The 27861-nt window shown below is 42.0% G+C and overlaps 1 protein-coding gene across 6 annotated transcripts in view; it reads left to right on the plus strand.

The window, feature by feature from the left end:
• The window catches only part of dyrk2 (dual-specificity tyrosine-(Y)-phosphorylation regulated kinase 2), a 102035-nt gene that overhangs the window by 11377 nt on the left and 62797 nt on the right, over positions 1 to 27861 (plus strand). Inside the window, exons 1-3 of one of the 6 annotated variants that reach the window (XM_078567976.1) lie at positions 10573 to 11035; positions 11684 to 11823; positions 22099 to 26033. In XM_078567976.1, the coding sequence (XP_078424102.1) occupies positions 10993 to 11035; positions 11684 to 11823; positions 22099 to 23700 (1785 nt within the window). In that variant the 5' untranslated portion in view covers positions 10573 to 10992 and the 3' untranslated portion in view covers positions 23701 to 26033. Of the gene's footprint in view, positions 1 to 10572; positions 11036 to 11252; positions 11436 to 11683; positions 11824 to 19441; positions 19517 to 22098; positions 26034 to 27861 lie in introns of those variants that run through there. The other 5 variants (XM_078567978.1, XM_078567977.1, XM_078567980.1 and 2 more) reach the window with 5 other exon arrangements.

Consider the following 27861-nt stretch of genomic DNA (forward strand, 5'->3'; position numbering starts at 1 on the left):
GTCCTGCTTTCTACCCTTAATGCCACCTATTAGCACATTCCTTAGATAATATCATCACCTTCAACACCTCTTTGCCCTTTTGTCTATGACATCTTTTGCTTATCTCCACCTATCACTGACCCTCTATCCAGCTCTACTTGTCCCACCCCCCCCTTAAACCAGCTTATTTTTCACCTCTTTTCTATTTTTCCTTAGTTCTGTTGAAGAGTCATACGGACTCGAAACATTAACTGTGTTCCTCTCCACAGAAGCTGTCAGACCTGCTGAGTTTTTCCAAGTATTTTTATTTTTGTTTAGTGAGAGTCACTGATTGGCTTTCATTTAGGAGGAACCCTAAGAATCTGCCTCAATCAAGAAGTGGGAGGTGGATGGCAATGGGTGGGGCACAGGGGGCAGAGTACTGTACAGTATCTCATCATAGGATGTTTTATTGATGTCATGCAACATCTTCTGCAAATAAATCTGGATATTTGGGCATGACCTGAGAATGAAAGGCTGCGCTTCCTCACCACAGCCTCTCCACCACTCCACTATGATTGATATTAATTCACTATCTGTCATATATTGTCCCATATTTATACTAATACTTGTAAAATTCACTATTTAGTTTTATATACGGCTATAGAATTCCTGATTGTAATGTGCTTGTTATGAAAGTTGAATAGAAAATCACAGCAATCTATTCACAATTAGCTGCATTGTTAGTTGCATTTGTTATTAGTGCTGATTACAAGTTACTGATTGTGCTGTGTTCAAAGTGGCATTCAATTCTAAACGTTAAACTTTGATCTTACCTGCAGTGGAGCAGGCTGTTTGCTCAACCAGCTGCTCAATGTGCTATGCCGTTTACTATATTTAACAGAATTGCCTCAAATCTCAAACTGGGCTGCAAACTTCATGCCCTGATCTCAGACAGGAATTAACACTCAGCAGTGTTTGGAACCAATCATATTGCATCTCGCTGACAAAAGTATTATAATGCATATAAACTAGAAACAAATGCCATTGATATAGATCTTTGGACTATTACCATAGTGTATCATGGGTTGGAGCTTGTGATCTGGCACCAGCGCAGGATGAGTGCAGGAGGATTAAAAATGGGGCGTGTGTTTTGTACTCAGTGTTTTTCTACCTGTAACTTTTCAGGCAGCTATGTTTCCTGTCCTAGCAAGTGTTTACATATAAGGCCACAGTCTTATTAAAGCTCCAAGATTCAATTGGATCATTCGTAGCACTTTAGCAGAATAAGAACAGATATAAAAAAAAAGGCATGTGAAAAGGTGTTTATCTAATGTCAACTTTTTCACAAGAGTTTCAAGAATTGCAAAGCATCTATATGTCAGCATCACAACCCACTGGTGAAAGATCAGGCCCATGACTAGTGTCACAGAGGTCCTCAGGTATAGGAGCCAGGTAACACAGGGCTAAGGATTAGGGGGCCAAGGAACACATGCCCAGGAATCAAGGGGTAGGGGGTTGGGGGTCAAGGAAAGTTGACCTGGGAATCCTGGGTGTGGGGGGGGCAACCAGAATGGGGTGAGGAGGTGATGTTGTAGGGGTACCTTGATTCCTAATACATGCTTCCAGTGCTCAAATCTCACCACTGAAAGTGCTGAAGATGGAAATTTACTCGTGTGTGTGATGTTTCTGGGTTCGACATGTGCCTGTGTGGCATTGAGCATGAATGGAATAAAATATAAGAGTAGGATGATTGGGGGTGGCCTGCAAATTCACCTTCCTTTTCATGTAACCTTATGCTGCAACCTTACTCTACTAAAGGGAATTACTGGCTTTGTGGCCGAGGAGCAAATAGGGCAGAATTTTCCGGCTGACGTGCGGGTGGCGGAGCCCGCACCTCTGCGCGTAAAATGTCGCGCGAGCGTGCCGACGTCAGCGCGCGGCATCGCGATATTTCGGTGGGTGGGCGTGCTCAGTTCGCCCACCATTCGTTGAAGGGCTCATTAAGGCCCTTAACTTGCCAATTGTCCAGGATTTTGAGGGGCCCCCGTGCGAACTTCAGGTCGGTGCACGGGCCCAACGGGAAGGCGGGTAGGAGATTATTTAAGAAAACTCATGCAATGTTGGGATATGTGGACTTAGTTATGAAGTTATAATTGATGAAAGTGTTTAAAACTTGCCTGTGTGATTGTTAGTAGTTCTCATCGATGTCCAAGAGGTTTTTGTGTAATTTGAAACCAGTCTGCAGACAGCATTCTTTTTCGGCCTTGCAGCTTTCCGGAGGCCTCCATTTAGCCTGGGGCTATGGGTTCTGACCTCTCCAGTGGAGGCAGCTCCCCTGAGGAGGAAGGGAGGGATAGAATAAGGAGGAGGCCAGGACTGGACAATCAGCCTCCAGGGGAGCCACCTTTGGGTGTTCACGCGCAGGCATAAGGGGCGCAGGGCCAAGAGGTTGTCCAAGGTGCAAGGGGCCTCAGATGACGCCACTATCCTGCTGCCAGGGTATACAGGTGGTGAAGCAGCTACCTCAAAATGACTGAGGTGCAGTGCCGAAGGAAGCTCCGACTCACAAGGGAGACAGGCAACTATATCTGGCAGATGATTGGCACTGAGATTTCCCTAACTGTGTGGGCGGACACCCCATGCCAGCAGCTCTGAAGCTCACAGCTGCCCTCCACTTCTATGCCTCTGGCTCCTTCCAAGAATCGGTGGGTGATCTTTGCAGTGTCTCCCAATCAGCTGTCCACACTTGTGTCAAGCAGGTTACAGACGCTCTGTTCAGGCAGGTATCCACCTTCATCCACTTCCGTTGTGACCAGGCAAGTCAGGCACAGCGAACCAGAGGCTTCGCAGCCATTGCTGGCTTCCCCTGTGTCCAGGGTGCAATAGACTGTACACATGTGGCCATCAAGGCGCCAGCAGGTAAGCCCGGTGCCTTCGTCAACAGGAAGGGATTCAACTCCATGAACGTGCAGATAGTGTGTGATCACAGGATGCAGATTCTACAAGTCTGTGCAAGGTACCCAGGCAGTTCCCACAACGCCTACATCCTCAGACACTCCCAGGTGCTGGGGCTCTTCAGTGTTCCGGCTCGGCTGGATGGTTGGCTGCTGGGTGACAAGGGCTATCCCCTGCGAAGTTGGTCATGACGCCTCTCCGCCATCCAACAACAGAAACTGAGCAGCGGTACAATAGGAGCCAGGGCACCACAAGGGCTGTGGTGGAGAGAACCATCGGTCTTCTCAAGATGCGCTTCCGTTGCCTGGACCGCTCAGGGGGCGCACTCCAGTACCCCCCAGATCGCGTCTCTCTGATCGTGGTAGTATGCTGCGCTCTGCACAATCTTGCACTGGAACGGGGGGATGGAATTGACGATGACGACCTTGATGCCCTGGATGAGGCTGCACATGGTGAATCCAGCAGTGCCTCAGAGGATGAGGAGGCACAGGGCGATGATGAGGGGCAGAACGACGACCCGCATTTACACCAAGGAGGCAGGGACACCCGGGATAATTTAATCCAAAGAACCTTCAGCTAGCTCCACACACATGGATCAGCACGAGCAGCATTGCCTGAAACTTCCACACGTGGCACTTAGGTGCTACATCTTCCACCTGTTCAGCTGCAAATAAGGCCTTAGTACAGAAACGTCAATGTCCACGCAAGCACTCATGATAATTATGTGAAAAAGAAAAAAGCACCACAAGGAAAAGACCCTCAGCCATGGTAACAAAGTTGGACTTTATTGTGTCCAAAATTGAAGCACACATGATTATTTCACAATGACAGAAAAATGGGTCACCAGTGACATACCCGGGAAGTGCCTAAGCTGACTTATGCTTACATTTCCAGGTGCTATGTCTAGGTGCTGCCCCATCGCTTGGAGTGGCTTGAGAGACAGCCTGCTGACTCTGCTGTCCTACTGGCCTCGATGACCTTGGCGGGCGTCCTCTGGCCCATGGAGCCTGTGATGGCCCCGCCTGGGAGGGAGTGCCAGCTCCTGAACTGGCACCTCTCCAGTTGTCGCAGCCTCAACGGAAGAAATGTTGACTGGCAGAGGGGCGGAGGAGCTGCTGCCCTCATCGGGAGTGCCCTGAGAGGAGCTCACAGCGACGACAGGCAGCTGCTGCGCCGACATGAGGTCCATTTCGACCTCCCTGTTCACCGCAGATGCATGGGCACCGAGTGCCGGCGCTTGGTGTCCACAACATCCTCCACAATGGGAAGGACCACCTGTGGCCAGTACTGCTGTGAGGGCTTGCAGGTCAGAGCGTAACCCAATCATATTTTGATCCATTCGGTTAAAGCCCCTCTCTATGAGAGTCGCCAATCTCTCATTGAAGGAAGCCTGAAGCTCGGTCCTGAGGGCGGAATCTTCATGTGCACTCTGCCTGGACTCCTCCGTCGCAGAGAGCAACTGAAGCATTTCCTCATGCAACCCTGCCAGATGCAAATGCACTTCCTGTTGCCTATCCTGCAGCTGCTGCATTGGGGACAACTCCAGAGGCACGTCATCAGTGCCGGACTCAGCATGTGCCTCGTCCCCTGCAGCCCTCCGGCTGCTGGCGCCATCGGCACTCTCTGCCCCTACCATCTCCTCCAGCGACTGTGAAGTGCCCTCTCCACTGTGACCCGGGATACTAGCCGATGGTAAAGTCCCCACCGAGGTGTGTGTGTCTGCGCTGGTGCCTGGCTGGCTGAAATGATGTGCCGCAAGTTGCACATGTTGGCCCTCAGGTGTGGAGGGGGGGCCGCGGGGTCGAGGTGTGGGTCGCTCTGGTGGTGATGCTGAAATTAACAAAAAGGACAGTGCATCAGTTAGCGTACATTCAGTTCAACCTTTCATCCTTTCCCCCCCCCCAGCCTCATAAGTCGCTCACCCTTAAAGACCCTAAGGAGAAGAACATTGGTGAGGTGGAAATGAGTCAAGATGGGCCCCAACCATTAAACACACGTACAGACAGGCTGGTCAGATGGCCTCATGAATGCCACATGGCTTGTTATGAACCATAGGAGTGGGGAGAGTGCAGGGGTACCTGATGTGGATGCATTGTTGCCTGGATAGTTGAGGGGCTGAGGAAACATCTCAAACAGTTGTGACATTTTCCGCTGAACTCAGGAGATTGAGAGGTCACATTATTGCCTTTCATTCCGTAAGGAGGAGCATAGACCGGGTGGCCCGAAGGCAACATTTCTCCTTGGCGCAGGAATGAGTAACGTGGTGGCATTCATCTAAGTTGAGTGCCATGAGGCTCACAGCTGAGGTGCTGAGGACCTTTTGGACAAAGTAATGTGGGGCGCACTGGCTGAAAGGGTGCAGGAAGTCCCAAGCCCCCCAGAATGGAATAAATCTTTGGCTGTGCAGCAGCGATGCAATGGCACGTTAGACCATGGTGATAGTGGTCACAAATGGGATAAGGTGATTTTGGAAGGTGGTGGAGATGCTATTCCTCAAAGAGACGAGGGTCCCTCCTGTATGACCCAAATGTCAGAATGTCTCAGTCTGTGAATGAGCATTGTTTCAGCATTAATGATTGCAGCAACCATCAGTGGTTTGGATGGTGGGCAGACAGAGTGGATGGGACAGTGGACCTCAAATACCTGCCCACTGGAACCCAGCCTCGCACCCCCCAGCTGCCCTGGCCTCCTGCCTAGCTCCATGGCCTGCTCCTCGAAGGGTGTGAGGCGCTGGAGGAGGGCGTGCCCACCTCCAGTCCTCAGGCGCTCCCGGGCATTGTGGTTACTTTTTGCCTGCAAAACAGAGAAGAGGGTTTATTGGGGCTGCACGCGCACACCACACCCCAACCACAGTGGAAAATGGCGGCGCGGCCCGTTTCGCCAGCGGCAATCGTCTGCCTGCCCGCCGCCGCCAAGTCGGCTTGCCTGACCGATAAACATAAAATTCTGGCCATAGTTTCATCAGAGAAAGAAGGGGGAGAAAATTGGTGAGGGGAATAAAAATTAAAATGCATATTTTAAAACTTAATTTGGGAAGCTTTCTAAATGTAGGCAATTAAATAGATTTGAATGGTTTAAGAAGTGCCCTTAGCTCAATGGCTTAAAGCATCACGTGATAGACTGAACTGCATATGTCTCGGGTTCAATCACAAGTCTACACTGAGTTAGGGAAGAAAGCAGGAGATAAAAGACCTTTTATTAATGGAGTTACTTGCTGTAAAATATATTGTATTAGGTAGACCTTTGTACATCTTTCCATGTTTCACAGGTTTACGGAGTGATTTATACATTGTTGAGTAAGAATTTCATCAAGATGTCAAATCTAAAAATTAAGGAGTAGGGTATACACAAATTTGGTGAACACTTTCTAAATCCACGATCTCTACCATCGAGAAGAACAAGGGAAGTTTTTTGATCACCTTAATATGCAAGCTTCCATGACACACTGTGATGGGGTGATTCTGAAGGACCATTATATTATCATTTCTTTTCCCCTCATGACTTCTATGATGATGTCTCTCTGCAGAGAAATGTTGTGCAGTACTGTACATGGCAGACAGCAACTCACTAGGTAATATCACGGAATACTCCCAAATCAATCTACTGTGAAGCACTGTTGTAATATACCAATAATGTGCTTTATGAACACTCTGTGGTGTGTACCTGATTTATAGGTGTTCAACTGGTCTCCTAGGATATCGCAGAGGTGCCATGAGGTATGGCAGTAGATGGTAATAATAATTCCCAAGCATTTAATTTTCAGGGTCATATATTGGTGGGACCATGAACTGTCTTAAAATGAAGGGATTATGACAGTAAATTGGGAATTGCATTTACTTGCAATGATGGCTTCAGGAAGCTGAACACTGAGAATGTGGAACCTTTTCCAATTCTTAGAAATAATTACATTGTGCAATGGAGTACTTAGAGTCATGTGACCGTAGACTATAATCACCTGTTCCTTCAGGAATCCTGCTGCTTTAAGATTGCAGAGTCATCTCATGCTGCTGTTGATTGTGGGAAGGGAGATGAAGTGTAATGTCTGAGAAAAATATTGCAGCTGTGATTTACTTCAAAAATTTCTGAACAGCCGAACGGGGTATAGTTTCATGTCGCCAGTGACAGTTTCAAACAAACAGAATACAAAATTCACTGTGGCTGTGAATTTGATGGCATGGTAGTAGTAGAGTTTGACAACAAGTCTCTTGTAACATCTGGCGTGACTGTGTAATGGCCTCTTCAAAATCTCCACAGATATTGCCTCTCAGATAAGTGAAGGAGTACATACAATTCAATCCACTGTCTCAATGGGAATGTAGCGGTCATACGATTAAATTTGCGTGGAGTATTTACTGCTGCATTCCCAATGTGCTATCAGAAACGGAGGGAGTTTAAGTTATTCAAGATCCCTGAGAGAAGCAGGTGTGGGTCTCTCAAACACATGTAAATTAAGATCTATGATTTAATTAGGACCATGAATCTATTGCAACGCTAAATCGGGGACCAGTCCAATATCCAACCTGACAGCAAAACTTAGCCGGATTCGTCATCCTTGACTGAGAGATGCTCTCTGAGTGCGTAATAAGCAATTTTCTTTTCATGGCTGGAACCCTGAAGTCCTCTTCACTGAACTGCTCAGGAGAGCGAGGACAGGAACTCTCTCTCTCCACCAGCAAACTCTCTCCTTGCTGTCCCTGCCACCAGTACCTGCTGCTGCTATATTACACTGATGTTTCATGTTATGTGGACCCTCTGGCTCATCATCTAATTCACATGCCAATATCTGTGCTGGTGGTGGGAAGGATGGAACATGTGACTGTGCATCATCTGGAGGATCATCATCGTCTGAGGTGCCTTCTACTGAGAAGGATCTAGAGAAAACGGACAGAGAGCTTGGGACATTATCAAGGGACACTCTTCAGAATGCTAAAAGCAAAAAACTGCGGATGCTGGAAATCCAAAACAAAAACAAAAATACCTGGAAAAACTCAGCAGGTCTGGCAGCATCTGTGGAGAGGAGCACAGTTAATGTTTCAAGTCCACATGACTCCAGTTCTGTTGAAGAGTCATGCGGACTCGAAACATTAACTGTGTTCCTCTCCACAGATGCTGCCAGACCTGCTGAGTTTTTCCAGGTATTTTTGTTTTTGTTTCTTCAGAATGCAACTTGAAGAGGTGAAGCTTGCTGAATAATTATTGTTGTGAAAAAAGAGGTTACTAGTAACATGCAGACATTCTGCTAAAGTAAACCAACAGCATCTCCTTTTCCAATGTTCTTGGCTTTTTCTGAGCCACTGATCTCCTGGGCAGCTATGTTGGATTCTCCTCCCTCAATCTTGGCCCTCTCCCTGGGATTATGCTCTGTTGTATGCTGCAGATAGGATGGATGACAGTTAGTGACTTGCTGTGTAAAAGGTAAGTGGGATGTACTTGTGCATACAGTGTGCACATTGAGACATAGAAATGAAGCTAAATAGATGGGGAGTTGATGAATGTAAGACCAGCTTTGTGAAATGTGAAGTGAGTAAGGATGTTGCGAGGAGTTGATGGTTCTGCAAGTGCTGGAATACAAGAAGAGAATGCTGTTAGTGTGTGGTGGGAGGAAAGCAAGGGAAGAGGTGAGTGTTTGTAATGAGAAAGACATAAACCCATTGTGCTAATTTGACAACAGGAATAGAACACAGCAGCATTCCAACAATAAGTACAAAGTACAAAGACTCTTCAAACATATCACCAGCAGCAGAAAAGAAAACAAAAATAAGAAAAAGCTTAATCACTGGCCTGACAAAGTTGGAAAGGCGATGAAAGTGTCGGTCCCGGTGACCAATGCATCAGTCATATGCATGGCCCCCATGTTGGTTGCTATTACAGATGATTCCTATGCTAGTCTAAAAAAAGTGGAGGCAGAAAAGTTGAGTTAAGATTTCTTTGACTGTCATGGGCAACGTTATGTTACACTTTTGGTCCTTTACTACAGATGGCACAACATTGTAACTTAGCCCATGCTCTTCCTAGGTCAATGTAGGTTGATGCGACAGAGCCTTCAGATAAAGTTGGTGTACATATGGGTGTGAACAGTTCAGTCTCTGTTATCTGCTGATTTCTCCAGCATACCTTCCTTCATCTTGTACCACTTCAGCTATGAAATACTGATTTTTCTCCCATCATTCCCAAACCCATTAAACAAATCATTGACCATTATTCTTTCCGTATTGTCTTGCAAAATGTTTAATAAACCCCTTGGAGCACGATCCAATCCTTTACTCATTTTAGAGAATTACAGTATAGGAACAGTAATGGATAATTTAGTCTCTTGAGCCTATTCCTGTGTTCAGTTATACCATGGCTGATCTGTGCCTTAATTCTATTTTATGCACTGTTGTCCCATATCCCTTGGTACCCTTAATAAAAATCTCTCATTCTCAGTCTTAAAAGTTTAAATTGACCCAGCTTTTCAGGGGGCAAATTCCAGATTGCAACTATTAATTCATTTCTTAACATTTTCTTCTGCTCTCCACACTCAGATACCTCACCCATCTCCAGATTTATTTGGAACTTTCTTCTTGGATTAATTATACCCTGGTCCAGCAGTCTACTATTGCTGCTTGACCTCTCTATCTCTCTCCTGTGCTTCAGATTGCATGGTAACAGAGCACTTTCTGGAGTAATTTTAACTTCTATTGCCTGGCAAAATAAAAGTTAAAATTACCCTGCCACATGCTGCTGTAATGGGCAGAATAAATTTTAAGCTTGTCTCAATAATTTGACACTGTCATTTTACATTGGCAAATGTCTCTCCTGATTGATCAGAGGTGATATACCAATTTATGTGAGTGTAACAGATAATTCTGAAAAGTGTAATTGTTATAATTAACTTTAGTGAAAATAAATTTGATAACCTAGATGCTGCCAAGTATACATATTTCTACATATTTATGCTACGTTTTAGAATATATCAAAAAACAAAGGAAGAACATTGCTCCACTTAATGATGTGTTACAGATGTCCTTTCACTGCAGTACTTTTTAATGAATTTATAAATTTAAAATAATCTGAAAGTACTGCGATAAATATCAACAATTTTAAATGGGGCTCACCACAAGAACAATATTAACTTAATATTTATTTGGGTAATGAATTTGTGCCTGTTAATGAAATGTCTGGCAAACTAGATTTACATCTTAAAGAGCACAGTTGAAAAATTACACGGCTAATTAATCTTTGGACGACAAGATATTTCTATTTTCCAGCATTTTAAAATAACAGGTCCAGCCTTTTTTTATGCATAGAAGCAAATAAATATATGAGGTGATGCCTTTCATTGGCCGAGCACTTGGATCCCCATATTAGGTGAGAACACTATTATCAGTTTCATACTAATGAACTCAGGGTCATATAGGTGAGCCTAAAATTTTTCTGTTTTGCCTCCTATGTCTGTGTGGCTTCAGTGAAAGCTCTTGTCACTACAGTACTAATCCATTCTGTCCATTATGTTTAGCGTTTCTCATTGCTTTTTAACACCAGAAGTTGTTTTCTCTCTCTCTCTCTATCTCTGCTACAGACTAATTCACCAAGAATATTTCCCATTCCTCTCCTTCAGAACCGTTTAGCCGTTGCCTTTGCTGTGTCCTCGTCCCCGAGGCATTAAGAATGACGTCGGTGTGTTGCTCCGGCTGTCTTGGTTTTAGGGTGTCGGCTGCTTTGAGCGATTCTGTGCGAGTATCTCCCTTTCTCTCATGTGTATGCACGGAGTTTCACTTAGCAACCGGACGGCCAGTGTTTTAACCACAATCAATCAACGTTAACACACACACAGTCACCATCTACTGCACCATTCCAGTGGCCAACACAAAAGCCGCTCCCAGACAGCGGCGTGTGGGGAGTTCCTTTTTGTGCTGAGAGTAGTTTTTATAGATGAAGTTGTGCATTATGTTGGCGGGGCGGCAGTGGTTGAGTTTGAAGCAGTTTGCAGATTCTCCGGATGTAGGTGACTCTCCTCCTGCAGCTTGGAGTTGAGAGAAGGAGCAGCTGGAGTGTTTTTTTTCCCCCTTCTCCTCTCAGTGTGTCTGAGCGGCCATGTTAACGAGGAAACCCTGCGCTACCGCTGCCTATCCAACGGGTAAGGAGCACCACAGGGAAAGGGCCAACACCCACCCCGCTGGATTCAACAGACCCCACACTGTGTGTTTCCACTCAGCTTGGTGCACTGTATCTGGCATCTTGTAGTGTTGATGAAAGGAGTGAATGGAGCTTTCTTTTTTACACCCTTCAGTGCTTTGACATGGGGGGGGTTTGGGGAAGAGAGGAGGGCGGAACTTCCGACTAGTCGAAAGTGTGCTTGCCCTCGAGGAGTGAGGATGGGGGTCTGGACAATGATCAACTCACTTTGGTAGCTTTTAGAAGTCATTAATTTATAATAGGGGGAGGGGGGGGGATAGTGTCCCTGAGGCGAGGGTGGGTGGTTGGGAGAAAATGAAGCCTTTTGACTTCCTAAGTGGTGCCTGTGAAGGTTTGCTGAGGTGAGGTTTGTGTGTTATGTTTGCTTTAGATGAACAAATGGCGTTTTATTTTTTGTGTGTATATGTAGTGAAAGGTGGTTGTGGTGTCGCTTGTTCCCTGGAGTGTGCGGGGTCAGGGCTTTTGTGCTGTTGACATATGAACGCTGGGTATTTTCTGTTTACTTTAACATCGAGCGCTCTTTCCTTCTATTATTTTAAACGTGTGTTCTTTTTGTCTGTCTGTGTCTGTGTCTGTGTGTGTGTGACAGGTAGGGCCGCTGACAGCTCGGTGTTACAGCCGGATTACAGGACGGGGACCGACTGCTCCGAGAGCCGGAGAGGTGGAGCAGGATCCCGGCTGGGAGACCCGCCATCGCCCCGAGGATTACCGCCACTGAAGAGCCACACGGTAAGAGAGAGAGAGAGAGAGAGAGAGAAAGCCACTAAGTTATTGTGTTATATTGTGAAAATTGCCAGAGCAACCGCTTCTGGATTAGCTTAAACCCGCACAACGAAAAGAAAAACAACCTACCATGGAAACCGCAGCGTGTAACATGTCAAAGTACAGACTCAACAGCAGTTGCAACAATTAATATGAAAGGCTCTGCAACAATTAAGATTGAATGTAACATTTTCTTACATTCAGGCGTACTATTTTTAATTGAATGAAAACATTATGTAAATCTATTGAACTTCTATTTTTTTCCCCCCCCCATGACTTTGGTTCTAAGAGGTAGATTTTTTTGTGTTGGGGGTTGGGGGTGGTTGGGTCGATGGTGGTATCTGCTTGACAAATGTGCACGTAGATAGACAGCCAAGATTATGCTTCCAGTTGGGGTTTCCACATGATGGATCTCCAATTTTCTAACTGCAAGTTCGTGCATTCCTCGCCCCTCAGTTTTGATGGTTACTAGATTTTACAGAAAAGTCTTTTTTTTTTAAAAAAAAAGCCCTAACATTGAAAGCCATATATTTAACAAAGATTATCAGATTACCAGCAATCGTATTAAGCAGTTTAGACGAAGTTTTAGCTTGGGAGAGACAATAAACCAATTACTTTTTTCTACATGATCAAAAACATTATAATATGTAAAAAGGCTGTAAAAGGATAGGTTAAGTGTCCGATCGCTCAGGGTTATGTTTTTAATCAGATCAGTCTGGGTTATCTTTTTGAATCATCAGTTTTTTGTGTGTGTTGTGTTGTTATCCTCAACTCATTGAGGCCTCGGCTTCAGCCTGTGATCTGACAGATCACAGACGTGCCGGATGGGGGTGGGGAGCAGTCGGTTTGGGACTTTTAAGTACAGCTTTGTTTCATTGAAAAGCATTTTCGCCTGTTTCAGCATCAACCTATCATGCTTTTACGAATGACTGGAGCGAGGAAACATGAGTATTTCTCTCGTGAGCATACGGACGTTTTCTGTTGTAGAAATTGGATGTTTGTTCATGCTTCCAAACCCGCTAAGTAATTCTGTGCAATCGACATAACTGTTTTTTTTTGGAGATTGGGGAGCTTGTGGAGGATGCAGACGCAAGTTGTGCATTGATTGTGTTGCATTGTAAGCCTAAACTGAACAAGTACAGCCCTAGAACAAGAAATGTAGTGTCCTCTATAATCTGATAAATTCGGTGCTCGTTAATGTGTTAAAACACAGCCTTTGAAATGGAGCGAATGAAAACAAAGAAACAGCATTGACACTGGGTTATAATATTCAAATGAACTGAATGAGATAGATGCCCTGGTGCCGAGGGAAATGTTACGACTAAAATCCTTTTTGTACAATATTGTACGGGCCTATTAATTAATTCATTACCCCCAGGATTTACGTTTCACATGTGAAATAGTACTTGATCCACAAGGTGGGGCGTGTGAGAGGTGAGATAGAAGTTATCGAAGCACATACTTAAAAATATTATTCCACAATTTTAATATTGTTTTAAAAGTACATATTTCAGAAAAATCCCATGTTGATCTTCCTTTCAAATTGTGAAGTTATTAGATTACCTAATGAAGATATTAAAAGTTTGTGATAAGGACACATTTGGACTTTCTTCTGTCTTTGCAATTTGACCCCTCAATCCCACCATCTCCATTTTCCTCCTCCCAGCCCAGCTCCTGGCCCTTGGCCAGCACAGATAATGAGAACCCACAGCAAGTTAACATTGTTTTAAGCAGCAAGAGCAGTTGAGACTGCCAAGAGGGAGGGAAGGTCAGTCTCCTATAAGTTGAGTACCATTTCTCTGCTACTGAGGATGGAGAATGTCATCCAGAGCAAGAAACTAATTAGCAGTCAAATGTATAAAATGTTGCTGTCGACAGTATGAGCAAAAATGTGGTAAGTATGGGTTGGAGAAAATTGATCTCATTTCTGTATGTGGAAGAGCAATCAAAATTGTTAGATATGCCCTATAATGGACTGTGCAAGCATGGGATGCTTAGTATAACTAAAATGGGTAAGCATGCCACAATCAGTTTTTTAAATTGCTGCTTTGGGGTACTCTAGTTTCTAATATTTTAACTAAGAATGATGCACCTCAGAATAAACAAACTTCTGTAATTGACATGTTGCTTGGATGGTTTCATGCATGAGAATAAAAAGCCATATGACGTGTGAAATCCTATCTTTGTTGCATTAGGTTTTCAACCTACATCAAACATGAATGTTCATAATGCCTGTGCAAATGTAACATCAAACTTGTTCACTGTGACTATCCTAATATATCTCTGAAAAGAATTATGTGTCTCATGTTTACCTTACCTTGGCTGCTTGTGTAAAACTAACTAAATGTTAGGTGGTTATAATGCAGAATCAGTTTTTTTAGCTGCTGTCCTAAAATGATTTTAGAAGTAAAATAAAATCTTTCGTGCATCTTTTCTGCCTGTAGGCAGTAAATTGACTTTCACAAATGAACCTAGTAGCTGTTTCAAATAACAGTTTAGGGAATGTCGATTTTATATATTTTTTTAAATGTCAAGAATCAAATGCTGAGATTTTAGTGTCTAGGTTTAGCACAAGTTTTGTAATGGTTTACTTTGCTAAGGAAATAATTTAATGGCAGCAATGAAAATGAAAAGTCAGCATTATCCTAAATTATCCGTCACACACTTCAAGCTAAGAATGTGTCAAAATAGATTATATTGCCACAGATAAAAGAGTTGGGCTATATATTCCTGTTTTCTGGGGCTGCTCTATCTGTGGAAAGGCACATACAGTACTTAATTTTAGGCACAGTTGCAATAATTGAAATTTGCACTCTGACTCTGGTGATTGTGATAGGCTTGCATATACATTCTTGGAACAGGAGTAGGCCATTTAGCCCCTTGAGCCAGTTCTGCCATTCAATGAGATCAAAGTTAAACTGCGACTTAATTCCATTTAGCCACTTTGGCCAGCCATGAGTCTATCAATCTCAGAATTTAAAATTAACAATTGATCTGATAATAGGTGATTGTGGAAGAGAGTTCCAAACTTCTGCCACCCTTTGTGTGTTTCCTAATTTCACTCCTGAAAAGCCTGGCTCAAACCTAGTCCTAGTCTCCTGAACTAGTGGAAATAGATTCTTTCTGCTGAAACTATCTGTTTCCCTTGGGTCTTGAAAACTTCAGTCAAATCACCCTTTAACCTTCTAAACTCAGAAGTACAACCCTAGTTTGTGTAATTGCTCCCCACAATTCCTGGACTTCAAGGGTTAAATTATTCTGGCAAACCTGTGCTGCACTTCCTCCAAAGCCAAATGTGTATTGCCTAAGGTGTGATGCCCAGAACTGCTCACAGTACTCCAGGTGTGATCTTTGTACAACTGTAGCATTACTTTTAAACTCTTGTATTCTAGCTGTCTACATCAATGACTTAAATAGGGGAGTGAAGTCATGGTAGCTAAATTTGCAGACGACACAAAGATAGGTAGAAAAGTATGTTGTGAAGAGGACATAAGTTGCAGATGGATATAGATAGGTTGAGTGAGTGCACAAAGATCTGGCAAATGGAGTTTAATGTGGGAAAATGTGAAGTTGTTCACTTTTTTTGGCAGGAAGAACAAAAAAGCAGAGTATTACTTAAATGGAGAATGGTTGCACAATTCTGAGGTGCAGAGGGATCTAGGTGTTCTAGTACATGAGTCACAAAAAGTTAGTATGCAGGTGCAGCAAGTAATTAAGAAGGCTAATGGAATACCATCATTTATTATGAGAAGGATTGAACCTAAAAGTAAGGATGTTATGCTTCAATTATGCAGGGCATTGGTGAGACCACACCTCGAATACTGTGTGCAGTTTTGGTCTCCTTATTCAAGGAAGGATGCAAATGCAATGGACGCAGTTCAAAGGAGGTTTACTAGATTGATACCTGGAATGAGTGGATTGTTTTATGAGGAAAGGTTGGACAGACTGGGTTTGTTTCCACTCTAGTTTAGAAAAGTGAGGGGTGATTTGATTGAAGTATACAAGATCCTGAACGGCCTTGACAAGGTGGACATGGAAAGGATGTTTCCTCTGGTGGGTGAGTCCAAAACTAGGGGGCACTGTTTTAAAATTAAGGGTCGCCCTTTTAGGACCGAGATGAGGAGAAATTTTTTCTGAGGGTTGTGTGATTTTGGGACCTTCTGCCTCAGAAGGTGGTGGAGGCAGGGTCATTGAATATTTTTAAGGCAGAAGTAGATAGATTCTTGTTAGGCAAGGGAATCAAAGGTTATTGGGGTTAGATGGGAATGTAGAAATTGAAACACAAGAAGGTCACCTATTTGATCTTATTGAATGGCAGAGCGCGCTCGAGGTCTACTCCTGTTCTATTTCTTATGTTCTTATATAAAGGCCAGCATTCCAGTAGACTTTCTGATTATTTTTTGCAGCAGTTCATGACAATTTAATGATCTTATGTACCTGAAGCTCTAAGTCTCTTTGAACTGCCACGGTTTCTAGCTTTACACCATTCTTTTTAGGTCCAAAGTGGATGAGCTCACATTTTCCTACATTGAAATCCATTTGCCACAAGTTTGCTTATTTGTTTAACCCATTGATGATCTCTCTAATGTTATGCCTCCATCTACACTACTTACAGTGACATCTATTTTTGTGTCATTGGCAAACTTGGATATATAACTTTGCATTGCATCGTCTAAGTTAATGAATGCAGTGAATAGTAGAAGCCCGAGAACAGATTCTTGCAGGACACCACTAATCATATGCTGTCAATTCGAGTATCCAATGATTATCCCTACTCTGTTTCCTGATACTCGGCCAATTTCCTAACCAGTTCAATAATCTGCCTTTGATTCAATGGGTTTTAACTTAGTTAACAGTTTCTTGAATGGCTCTTGAATTGAGAGAACTTTGAAAGATTGTATCACGTGCTTCCTTTAAAACCTGGGAGTGTGTGTGTGTGTGAGAGAGAGAGAAGGGGGCGAGGGAGAGTTAAGTTTGGTGAGTCCCCACCTCTGATACAATGTTATTTTCCTAGGACTTTGTCGAGGGCAATTAGGGATGGGCAACAAATGCTACCCTCGTCAGCTAATTTCCTATTTTCCTTAATATTGTTGCTGTTCTTTTTCAAAGGGCTTGCATTGCTCCTGACCACCCTCTTTCCCCCCCTCCCCCAACCCCCCATATCATCACAAAACCTTTTTTTGTTATTCGTACTGTTATTTTGGAGTAAACAGTTTTCTTGTAGGCACTCTAGAATGCTGACCCTCCTAAGTAGATTGCTCGTGTTTTCTGCCAATTAGTGTACATTTGAGTCACATTAATATGAGGCAGTCTTTGCTTCCAGTTGCATTAATGTAACTCTCTATCCTTATTGAATAAAACCAATGTGTGGCTGCATATTATGTAACATCATTGTGGAAAATATTAACATTCCTCTCCCTGGATTATTGTGCAGATTTATATCCACAAAAACATTATTTTGTAAAATTAAGTTGCATTGTCATTTGGTGTTGGCTTTTGCTATTCCAAGGGAAAGTATTTTGGAAAATCTTTTCAAGGCAAGCACAATTGCTGCAGAATTTTATTCAGTTGATATCACTGAAATGTGGATCACTGTAGTCCTAAAAAGCATCCTTTAGCTTAGAATTCATACATTGGGTCTAAATACCAGATTTCCTTTAGATGACATTTTAGGCTGGTGGTGTAACCCAATGTGTTATGGTTGGTCAGGGCGAATAAGGTTATTTCTTATCTGATGGTCACATTTACCATGTGCATTCATTCAACAGTGCAGAGCGTATGTCCGCTTTTGAATTTGAAAGTGAGTAAACTGGCTGCACATAAGCTTATCTGAAGGATCAGGCTAGTACAAGTAACTAATATAGAACCTTTTGCAAGGCTTTTTTTAAAATGTTAATGTAACAACAACTAAACATGGTTCTTCAGCTTCATTAAAATGTTATTCATTTATGGTGTGTTAGGCTGTTCAGGTTAAATTTATACCATAATTAGTGTAAATTCAATAAAATGTGAAAACAATATTGACATGCTGCTCCACAAAGGGGATAGTTGGGCATTCATTTCCCCCCTCTGCCTTCGTGTGAAGTTATTGTGGATAATTACATCAACATCATGGCCTTGATGGGAACTTGGCTAATGGGTCATGATGCCTCTCCACTAAATGAAGCCATCCCCCAGCTGTACCTTCCAACATATGCTCCATCCAGACTGTCGTGGTGGGAGTGTGGCCCATTGTCACCAAATCACAACTTGGTCTGTCTCCCCATGCGTCTGGTAACGTTTCCTTCTTTAAGCATCTTGCGTTGACCCACTCCTCTTCCCTTTCCATTTAAAATCCTAATTTTCCACTGCACAGTTTTCTGTAAGAGATGCCCTTACCGCTTTATCCCTTCAGCCTCTGCACCAAGCAACTTTTCACCCTCGGTGATTTCAACCTCTGTTTCGTGGAAATGTAAGAATAGGAATGGAAGTAGGCCATTTAAGCACCTTGAGTCTGTACGACTGATCTGTGACCAAACTCATCATACCCGCCCTTGCCCCATATCCCTTGATACCATTGGTTGAAGTAAAACATTCAATCTCAGTAAAAAGTAATTATTGATCCAGCACCAATTGCCATTTGTCATGAGAATTCCAAACTTTCCAAGTGGATATAATTTTGTTTCCATCTACCCTATCTATTCCCCTAAATATTTTGATGCTTCAGTCAAATCATCCTGACCTTCTGGGTTCCAGGGAATACAATTCAAAGTTTGTGTAATCTCACTAGGTAACTAACCTCTGGAGTCCAGATATCATTTTGATTAATCTACCCTGCATTACCTCCAAGGCCAATATATCTTTTCTAAGGTTTGGTGCCCAGAACTAGTCACAGTACTGCAGGTGTGGTCTGACTAGTGCTTTATATAGCTGAAGCATATCTTCTACCCCTTTGTATTGTAGTCCTCTGGATATTAAGGCCGGCATTCCATTAATGTTTTTAATTATTTTCTATATCTGCTCATGACATCTTAATGATTTGTAAACCTGGACACCAAGTCCCTTGGACTCTCTGCTGTTCCTAGCATTTCACCATTTAGAAAGTACTCTATTCTTTTTAGCTCTAAAACCCATCATGCCCTCTCCTGTGTTCTCTACCCTCCTATCCTCCCTTAATTTCTCCATCCATCTTACTGCCCATATTCATGCCTACCCCCTTGGTCATGCCATGTCATGTGATTTCTCTACTCCCATTGTGTTGATCATAACTAAGGCCATCTCTGATCACTACCTTGAACCTGTGCTCCTCTCTACATACATCCCCTTCACCTTCTATTTCTGTCCTGGAAAAAAGATACTCCCAAATGATTTACAGGTTCAAATTTCTGACTGTCTAGCATTTGGCTCGTTGTTCACAATAACATTTCTGCAACTGCCAATCAGCTCAATCACACCCTCAACTCCACCTTTGATAGCTTTGACCCACTAAAACCATAACTCTTTGCCCTGGCTCTCCCCTCTATATGACCCTTATGTCTGCTGCCTGAAGTTCAAAGGAGTTAGGCATTTATGTGGAGAATTGGTTTTGTATTCATTGACAGATTTGACTGGACCACATAAAGCGCAACCTGCTCTACTTTGCCAAGATTGTTCACTTCCAGGATCATCCTGGAATGCAAAGGTAACCTGGCTTTTCTTCTCCGCTAAAAATCATTTCCTTAAACAGCACTCCCTGCCTCCTCTGCTTTCACGCCCAATAACAAAATATTCATGCCCCTCTTTGTTGCTAAGATTGAGGCCATCTTTCCAGCAGCATTTGTCCCTGCCTTCCCCTAGCCCACCAAGCCAATCTTCCTGTTAAGTTCACACCTTAGCCCTGAACTCACATCTTTCTGCCCATATCCCTCTCTTGAAGTCATCTTGCCAATGAGACCCACCTCCTGTTAATTGATAATGGTTCCATCTCCTCCAGTGCTGTTTTCTACCTCTTCAAATCTGCCACTTCCAGCTTTCTCCTCAAAAAAAAACTCATCCATGATCCCTCTTTCCTTACAAACTACCTCCAGCCTCCTTTTTCTCTCCAGAGACCTTGAGTGTGATGTCGCCTCCTGAATCTGTGCACATCTTTCCCACAACTTCATTTTTGAACCCCTCCAATTGCATACCCGTTCTGACCGCAACACTAAAATAGTCCTTATCAAAATCACGACCTATTCAATGTGACCGTGACCATAGTAAATTATTCCTCCTCTGTCATTACAAACTATCTGCAGCCTTTGGTGCAGTTGACCACAGCATCCCCCTTGAACACCACTCTTCCATCAGCAGCTAAGTGGCACTGCCACACTTGGTTCCCCCCTTATCTATTGAGTTATGGCCAGAGAATTGCCCGTTATTGCTTCTGTTCCTGCTCCCATTACCTCATGTCTCCCAGCGCCTATCTTTAACACCCTTCTCTATGCTGCTGTTTGTGACAACATTTGAAACATAACGTCGGGTTCCACACGTATGGTGATGTTGTCCACCTGTATCTCACCACCACCTCTCTCAATACCCCCAGTGTTTCTGATTTAGTTCCACTGCTTGTCTGACATCCAGTCCTGGATGTGCAGAAATTTATTCCAACTAAAGATTGTGAAGGTGAAGGTGAAAGCCATTGTCTCTGACTTTGTCCCCAGTACAAACTCTGTTTTTTAGCCACTGATTCCACCTACCTCGCTGGTAACTGTCTAAGGCTGAACCAGACTGTTCATAACCTTGATGTTCAGTTTGACCTTAAGATGAGTTCACAACCATATATCCATATCATCGCCAAAATAACCTACCTCCAACTCACTACCATCCCCCATCTCTGTCCCTTCTTGAGCTTGTCTGTTGGTAAAATGCCCATATGTGCTTTTGTTACCTCTAGACCTGATGCTTTGAATGATTTCCTGGATGGCCTTGCATTTTCACCCCTCATAAGCTTTGAATTCATTCAAAATTCTGCTGTCCATATCCTAACTAGCACCAAGTTCTGTCTGCCTATCTCCTTGTGCTCACAGCATATATTGGTCCCTGGTCTGGCATGATTTGAAGTTCTTTGCTATGTTTTTAAATCCTGCCATGACCTCACCCGTCTATCTCTAATCTTCTCCAGCCTACAAACCACAGAACTCTCCTGCAATTCTGGCCTCTTGCAATTGCCCTATTTTAATTGCATCCCCCATTGCTTTCACCTCTTTTTAAACCTGTCTCTTCCTTTCTTTAAGATGCTCCTTAAAGTTTACCTGTTTGACCAAGCTTTTACTTGCCTGTCCTAATAGCTCCATTTGTAGTTTGGTGTCGAATTTTGCTTCATGCTCCAGTGAAGCACCTTAGGTTGTTTGACAGGGTTAAAAGCACTATATAAACACAAGAATTTGTTGTCTAATATTTTGTAATTGGGCACCTCTCAGCTTCTACATTGACTACTTAATCAAAGTTATTGAATCAAAAGAGATGTTGGGAGTGGAATTCAGTTAGGATAGTGGTGATTGGGCTCCACTTCAGCACCTGTAGAGTGACATTGTGAAAGCTGTAGAGATGTTTGTGGCTAGGAGCCATTGATTAGCTTTGTTTGAGATAATATGAAAAGAGAAAAATGTGCCAAATTTGTAATATATTACTTACTAAAATTGTTCCTTTTACAAATGTTTATGCTATAAATGAAATAACACTTGAGTTTCTAGTTTTGGCTTGAAGCATTTGTCTATTTAATTATGAGTTTATCTAATCAAGGATCAGTTAACTTGACTATTTAAAGTTTGCATGACTCAAGTGTGTTATTATTTCCAATAAACCCCAGGTTATATTCATATTCTGGTCAACTTGCTGGTCTAGCATTTTGGTGTGCTTTAAATAAGAGAACATGAGTTTGTCATTATGTTTTGGACTACTCCTTTTGAGGTAATCTCCAATGGGCGTAAGGGAGAAATGAAATAGATATAGAATGGGCTTTCTTGTATAGTTTACAATGATTGATTACAGAGCAGGTTGGTTTATCTTGCATATGACTGGAAAATGGCCTGAAGAGGGGAGGGAGGAAGGAGGAGGAGTGTACCTCAAAAGTTGAAATGAAAAGACTAACACACTGAAAATCCATCCAATTAGGCAAGTGTGTATAAAACAAAAAAAACACGGTTTGAGTTTTCTTTTTATGGTTTCTATTTTTTTTTTGCATACATGTTGGCAATTAAATATATTTTCCTTTCTCCCCAACCAAATCTCTTGTGCTTCTTTTAGGTTGGAGGTAGCAAGCACACAATGAATGACCATCTACATATTGGTACCCATGGACAGATCCAGGTTCAACAGCTTTTTGAAGACACCAGCAACAAAAGGGCGATTTTGACCACCCAACCAAATGGACTTACTGCAATTGGTAAAACCTCATTACCAGTGGTTCATGACAAGCAATTGGAGAGTTCGCACAGGCGGCAGGGAAGCTCTGCATCAGTGAAGTCAACAGATTGTTCTTCAAAACCGAAATCCACGGTCATGACACCCGAGCAGGCCATGAAGCAGTATATGCACAAACTTTCCGCATTTGAACACCATGAGATATTCAACTATCCTGAAATCTACTTTGTTGGCCCAAATGCAAAGAAACGGCAAGGTATAATTGGTGGCTCAAATAATGCTGGTTATGATGATGACCAGGGCTCCTATATCCATGTACCTCATGATCACATCACTTACAGATATGAAGTTTTGAAAGTTATTGGCAAAGGGAGCTTTGGGCAGGTTGTGAAAGCCTATGATCACAAACAACACCAGCATATAGCATTAAAAATGGTGAGGAATGAGAAACGCTTCCACCGGCAGGCTGCAGAAGAGATACGGATCCTGGAGCACCTGAAAAAGCAAGACAAAGATAATACCATGAATGTCATTCACATGCTGGAAAACTTCACATTCCGCAACCATATTTGCATGACATTTGAGTTACTGAGCATGAATCTTTATGAACTGATCAAGAAGAATAAGTTTCAAGGGTTCAGCCTGCCACTGGTTCGCAAGTTTGCTCACTCAATTTTGCTGTGCTTGGATTCTTTACACAAGAATAGAATTATTCATTGTGACCTTAAACCTGAGAATATTCTGCTGAAACAGCAGGGGCGAAGTGGGATTAAAGTGATAGATTTTGGCTCTAGTTGCTACGAACACCAACGTGTGTACACATACATACAGTCACGATTTTACCGTGCACCTGAAGTGATCCTTGGAGCTCGCTATGGGATGCCTATAGACATGTGGAGTTTGGGTTGCATTCTGGCTGAACTATTGACAGGTTACCCTCTGTTGCCTGGCGAAGATGAGGCAGACCAGCTTGCCTGTATGATTGAGTTGTTGGGTGTTGCGCCACAAAAGTTTTTAGATCAGTCAAAACGAGCCAAAAATTTTGTGAGCTCCAAAGGTTATCCCCGTTATTGTACTGTTACTACTTTGCCAGATGGATCAGTAGTTCTCAATGGAGGACGGTCACGAAGAGGAAAGCTACGTGGCCCGCCAGGGAGCAAGGACTGGGTCGCAGCATTGAAAGGATGTGACGATCCCCTCTTTCTTGACTTCCTGAAACAGTGCTTAGAATGGGATCCTACGTTGCGTATGACGCCGAGCCAGGCATTGCGACACCCCTGGCTACGCCGGCGCTTACCAAAGCCTCCAACTGGAGAGAGAGGCTCATCAAAGAAAGCAACAGAAAGCAGTGGTGCTATTACTTCAATTTCTAAATTGCCTCCAACTTCAGGCTCGTCATCAAAATTAAGAACTAATTTGGCACAAATGACTGATGCCAATGGGAATATTCAACAACGAACAGTGTTGCCCAAGTTGGTTAGCTGAGTTTGAATGAATCTATGCCAGGAATGCGAGGAGAATTTATTGTCGCATCACTGAGCCTTATTCAGTTAATTTTGTATTTTTTTGAACTTCGTAATTATTCAACCTTGGAGTTTTAAGTACCATTCTGTTCCCAAGAGCAAAGAACAGTTTTGTTTTGGTGATTGCTGGGGACCCTGCATTACTGGAAGTTGGTTTTTGGTATACTGAGTGTGAAACGTATTAGCTATTCATTATCTTGGCATATGAATGAATAATCCATTCTGTTGGCACTCGAATAGTGTAGGCCATATAACATTTACAGTTGTCAGAGATGTCACTATTCATTTAATATGACAAAACAATGACAAATGGATGATTAGCCACTATTGGGTGTTTTAGAATTTTTGTTTTTGTGGATAGTGGCTTTTACTAGTCAGTAACAATGAAATCTACAGCTTGCGTTTACTCTTGCAAATTGATGACAAAACCCTCTATCTGGAGTGCCATGGAATCTAGTTTTCAATGCCTCATTATTTCTATCGTGAATATCCTTCCTTGTGCTGCCATTGTATCTGTTCTTCAGTTTAGACTGGTGGTAAATAGATGGGAAATTTCTCCTTGATCTCAGCTAAATTTAAACTTGGAAAAACTAAAATTCAAAGCATGGTCCCCAGTTAGGCTGGTATAAGACAACTTGCAATTTTTGCCAAGTATCTTCAAATAAAAAAAAATGCATATTTGGAATTTAGGTCCTGCCCGTTCCACACAATTAAATACTCTAGATCTTCAAATGTTTTTGGCGATGTTACTATTTATGTGAAGATTTTATATGTTTTTAGGAAGAAAAATTAAAATTAAGATTGGAAAATTAAATCTTTGCAGCACTCAGATTAGGTTTAAGCCAATAAACCTATTCTACTGTTACAGAATGAAATCTGATTTTGTGTATTTAAAATATATGTTGCATTGTCTTCTTAGTGCAATATTTCAAATAGCAGAAAATCCTTTTATAGTACTTTTATTATTTGTAATAAATTTTTATTGAATGTTATGTAACTGTACAATGTCACTGAACTACCACTACAGAGATTATTGCTATGTATCAGATTTATAAAATGTTAGCAGAAAGATATTTTTGTACTTGAATTGGCCTGAAAGCTATTCTGAGCATTTTATGTATGTTCAGTTGTTGAGAAACATCTCCAATCAAAGCTTTACTTCGATTGCACGTTTTGTAACTAACCCTTGCTAGTTATTACAGCTCATTTTTGTTTAAGGGAGTGGTAAGCTTTGTTTCTGTGTAGTGTGGTTTGATCAGTACTGTATAGCAATGGCTCAGATGGCTAAATTGCAAGTAGCTAATTTTAGACATCAATTCAGTCTCGTAGGTAGCTTGTTTGAACATACCTATGGTACGTGTTCTGACTTAATAACTCAGTGTCATGTGGTCTCAGGTTATAATAAGAACAGAAGTTTAATGACTTCACGTTGTTGCTGTTCGGGACCATTAGAGTACATCACTACAACAAAAAGAATCAAGAGTACCATGTAAGATTTTTATAGGCATATGAAACTTTGTTTTCTTACAGCAGGCAAATTGTGCCCTTAGTGTTAACAGTGTGCCTTTTGTTATCAGTGCCATGTTGTAGGGTTTACATGCAATTGATTAATCCTTGATACTGGGCACACTAGTGATATAGCAGTTTACATGGTTGTATTGGCTTCATTGCTGAGATCGTCTGGAAAGAGAATGAATGAATGACACTTTGAATTTTACTGAAAATTCAGCCCTAAAATGTACAACATTATAACACTAATGGAAGATCTAAACTATTGTTTCACTTCGTTAGCTGCTTAAGAAAAGCTGTAACCAAAATAGAAGTATGACTACAAGTTTATAGAGGGATTTATGATCTTTTTTTTTCAAGCTACCCTTTTGCAGCAGTTTATTTAATTTTAAATGAAGTATACTTTAGTTTGTTTTAAATTTAAAACCTGAAGAAGTAAAAGCGAGCAATTGTGAGCATTGGTAGGAATACTGCAATTGACCTCTGCCCTGAATTATTGAGAAGGGAGGGGCAAATCAGTTAGGGTTCTGCCTGCTAATTTGTTATCTAGTGACCACCGGATGACACATGAGCTCGCTTGGGATTGAGCCTGTGGTTGAGTAGTATGCTGACACTCCAGGATCAAGTTTAACAATGAAGCTTGACTACTTGGGCAAGATTCCATAGAGAAATTGGTGCTTGTGGAACTATGCTGCGATAACAAGTCAATGCTGTCAGGGGAACAGGAGGAAATTGGTGAAAAATGAAGGAAAAAAAATGACACTTCATGGGTGGAGGAGCGGGGTGGGGTGGGAGGGGGGGTGGGGAGGGGGAGAGGGTGCACAAAGTAATTTTTAAATGATTTCTTGAATATTAATAAATGTTGTAGCCATCAGAGCACTTTGCAAAAATGGATAGTCAATTTGCCCCTCTCTACATTATATGCGGGAAGTTTTTTCACGTTTTGTGTGTAAACCAGTTTAATGTAACGTGAACCAAACTGATAAATTTATACTAATGTTCCAAACAGAATTTGTTCCAGTCTACATTCCCAAATTGAAAGTTTACTTTATTGGCCTACAATAACTAGATGAATAAAGCCAAAAGGATCTATTGTATCAAAAGGGAAAATTTAAATCTACTGAATTGCATAATAATCCTAAATGCTATAAAGGAAGATATATATCTGCTCTGTGTTTACTACCCCCTCCTTGCTTCTCTGGCTTTTATATTCCAGAAGTCCTGTCTAATTATAGTGATAACTATCTCCCTTTCTAACAGTTTGGATAATGATCCATTTCAGCAGATCCCTAAAATGTCTTTTTTAAATTTATAGATTAAAGTCTTTTAAACCCCCAAGATGTATATCCTTCTGTTAAACATTGTTATGTACTGCAGCCAGTGTACACAAATTGTTAAGATCAATTACACAGCTAGTTCTGCATGTTAATTATTTTAACCTCCTGTATTTAGATTATTCACATTCAGATACCCGTCATTGTAGGTGCCAAATGCTAATTCCCTTAAGCTGCCCCAATATTGTGCACAAGGTTCTTTACCTTGCCCCTCCCCAAACAAATACCATTTAAGTAACATAGAATACTTTGTGCACTCCCTAAATATGCATATAAGTATTTATCAAGGACGGGTTTTTGATTTAATTTTACAGTGGAAAGACACTTTAGTGCATTCTTGAAAGTTAGCGGTGGCTTAGCTAGTTATTTCAATTTTGTCTTCAAAAATGTCAAACAGCTTTCCAGGAAATATGGTTAATCCAATGCATGAGGGCGAAAACAATGTTTTTTACTTTTACCTCAAAAGGTTTTTTAGAAATGGAAAGAAAAACCCAGGTATTTGGTGTGTACCAAAGTGCATTCCTTTTCACATATCTAGCTATGTGTGTAGCCAGAAAATTGGTGTCTAAGACATCTGGAAGTGATATGTTCTCTTGATCTATGGTATAGCGCCATGATGAACTTGTTTAATCCTGAAGCCACCATTGTTAATTTCTAGTTTTGGATGAAATGGAAAACTTTTAAATGATTTTGTAAACATTGTGGTGTGTTTCAAGTGAAATCTGTATAATACAACTCCTCAATTTCTTATTCCACGAAGTTGAATATATGACTGCAGCACTGAAGTCTAGTGACTTTATAGTTAGGTTAATACCTGTCAATGCAGCATCACCCAACCTGACACTTGTAGCAAATTTTGTTGATAGCACAGTTCTGCTAAAATGTGTGAATTTCTATTACAAGGGGCATTTAGTGTTCTAATTACTCTGCCCAGCTATGATTGCTCTAACTGAGCAATGGCAGAGCTTAGTTTTAAAATGAGCACCAAACTAGATGTGTGTTTATAATATGCTGCAGTTGTATACTGTATATAAATAAAATTTTGAATAAATGCTGACTTTGTATATATGTATGTAAGATTCTTGTGAAATGCTGTCGCCACTTGATGTGTTTTTAGTGGATCCCAGTGGCCAGTTTTATGATACTGTATGTATTGTACAGCTGATGACAGAAGTATGACTTTTTTTTAGTGAATATTTGGTTAAAATTATTGTGGCCCAAAATTCATTTCAAAATAAATTTTATGTCAGAGTTTATAAGAAACATTGCCTGTTGCCGTT

Source organism: Cetorhinus maximus, chromosome 22 (genome assembly GCF_964194155.1).
Source record: "Cetorhinus maximus chromosome 22, sCetMax3.hap1.1, whole genome shotgun sequence".
In the NCBI taxonomy this organism is placed as follows: domain Eukaryota; kingdom Metazoa; phylum Chordata; class Chondrichthyes; order Lamniformes; family Cetorhinidae; genus Cetorhinus; species Cetorhinus maximus.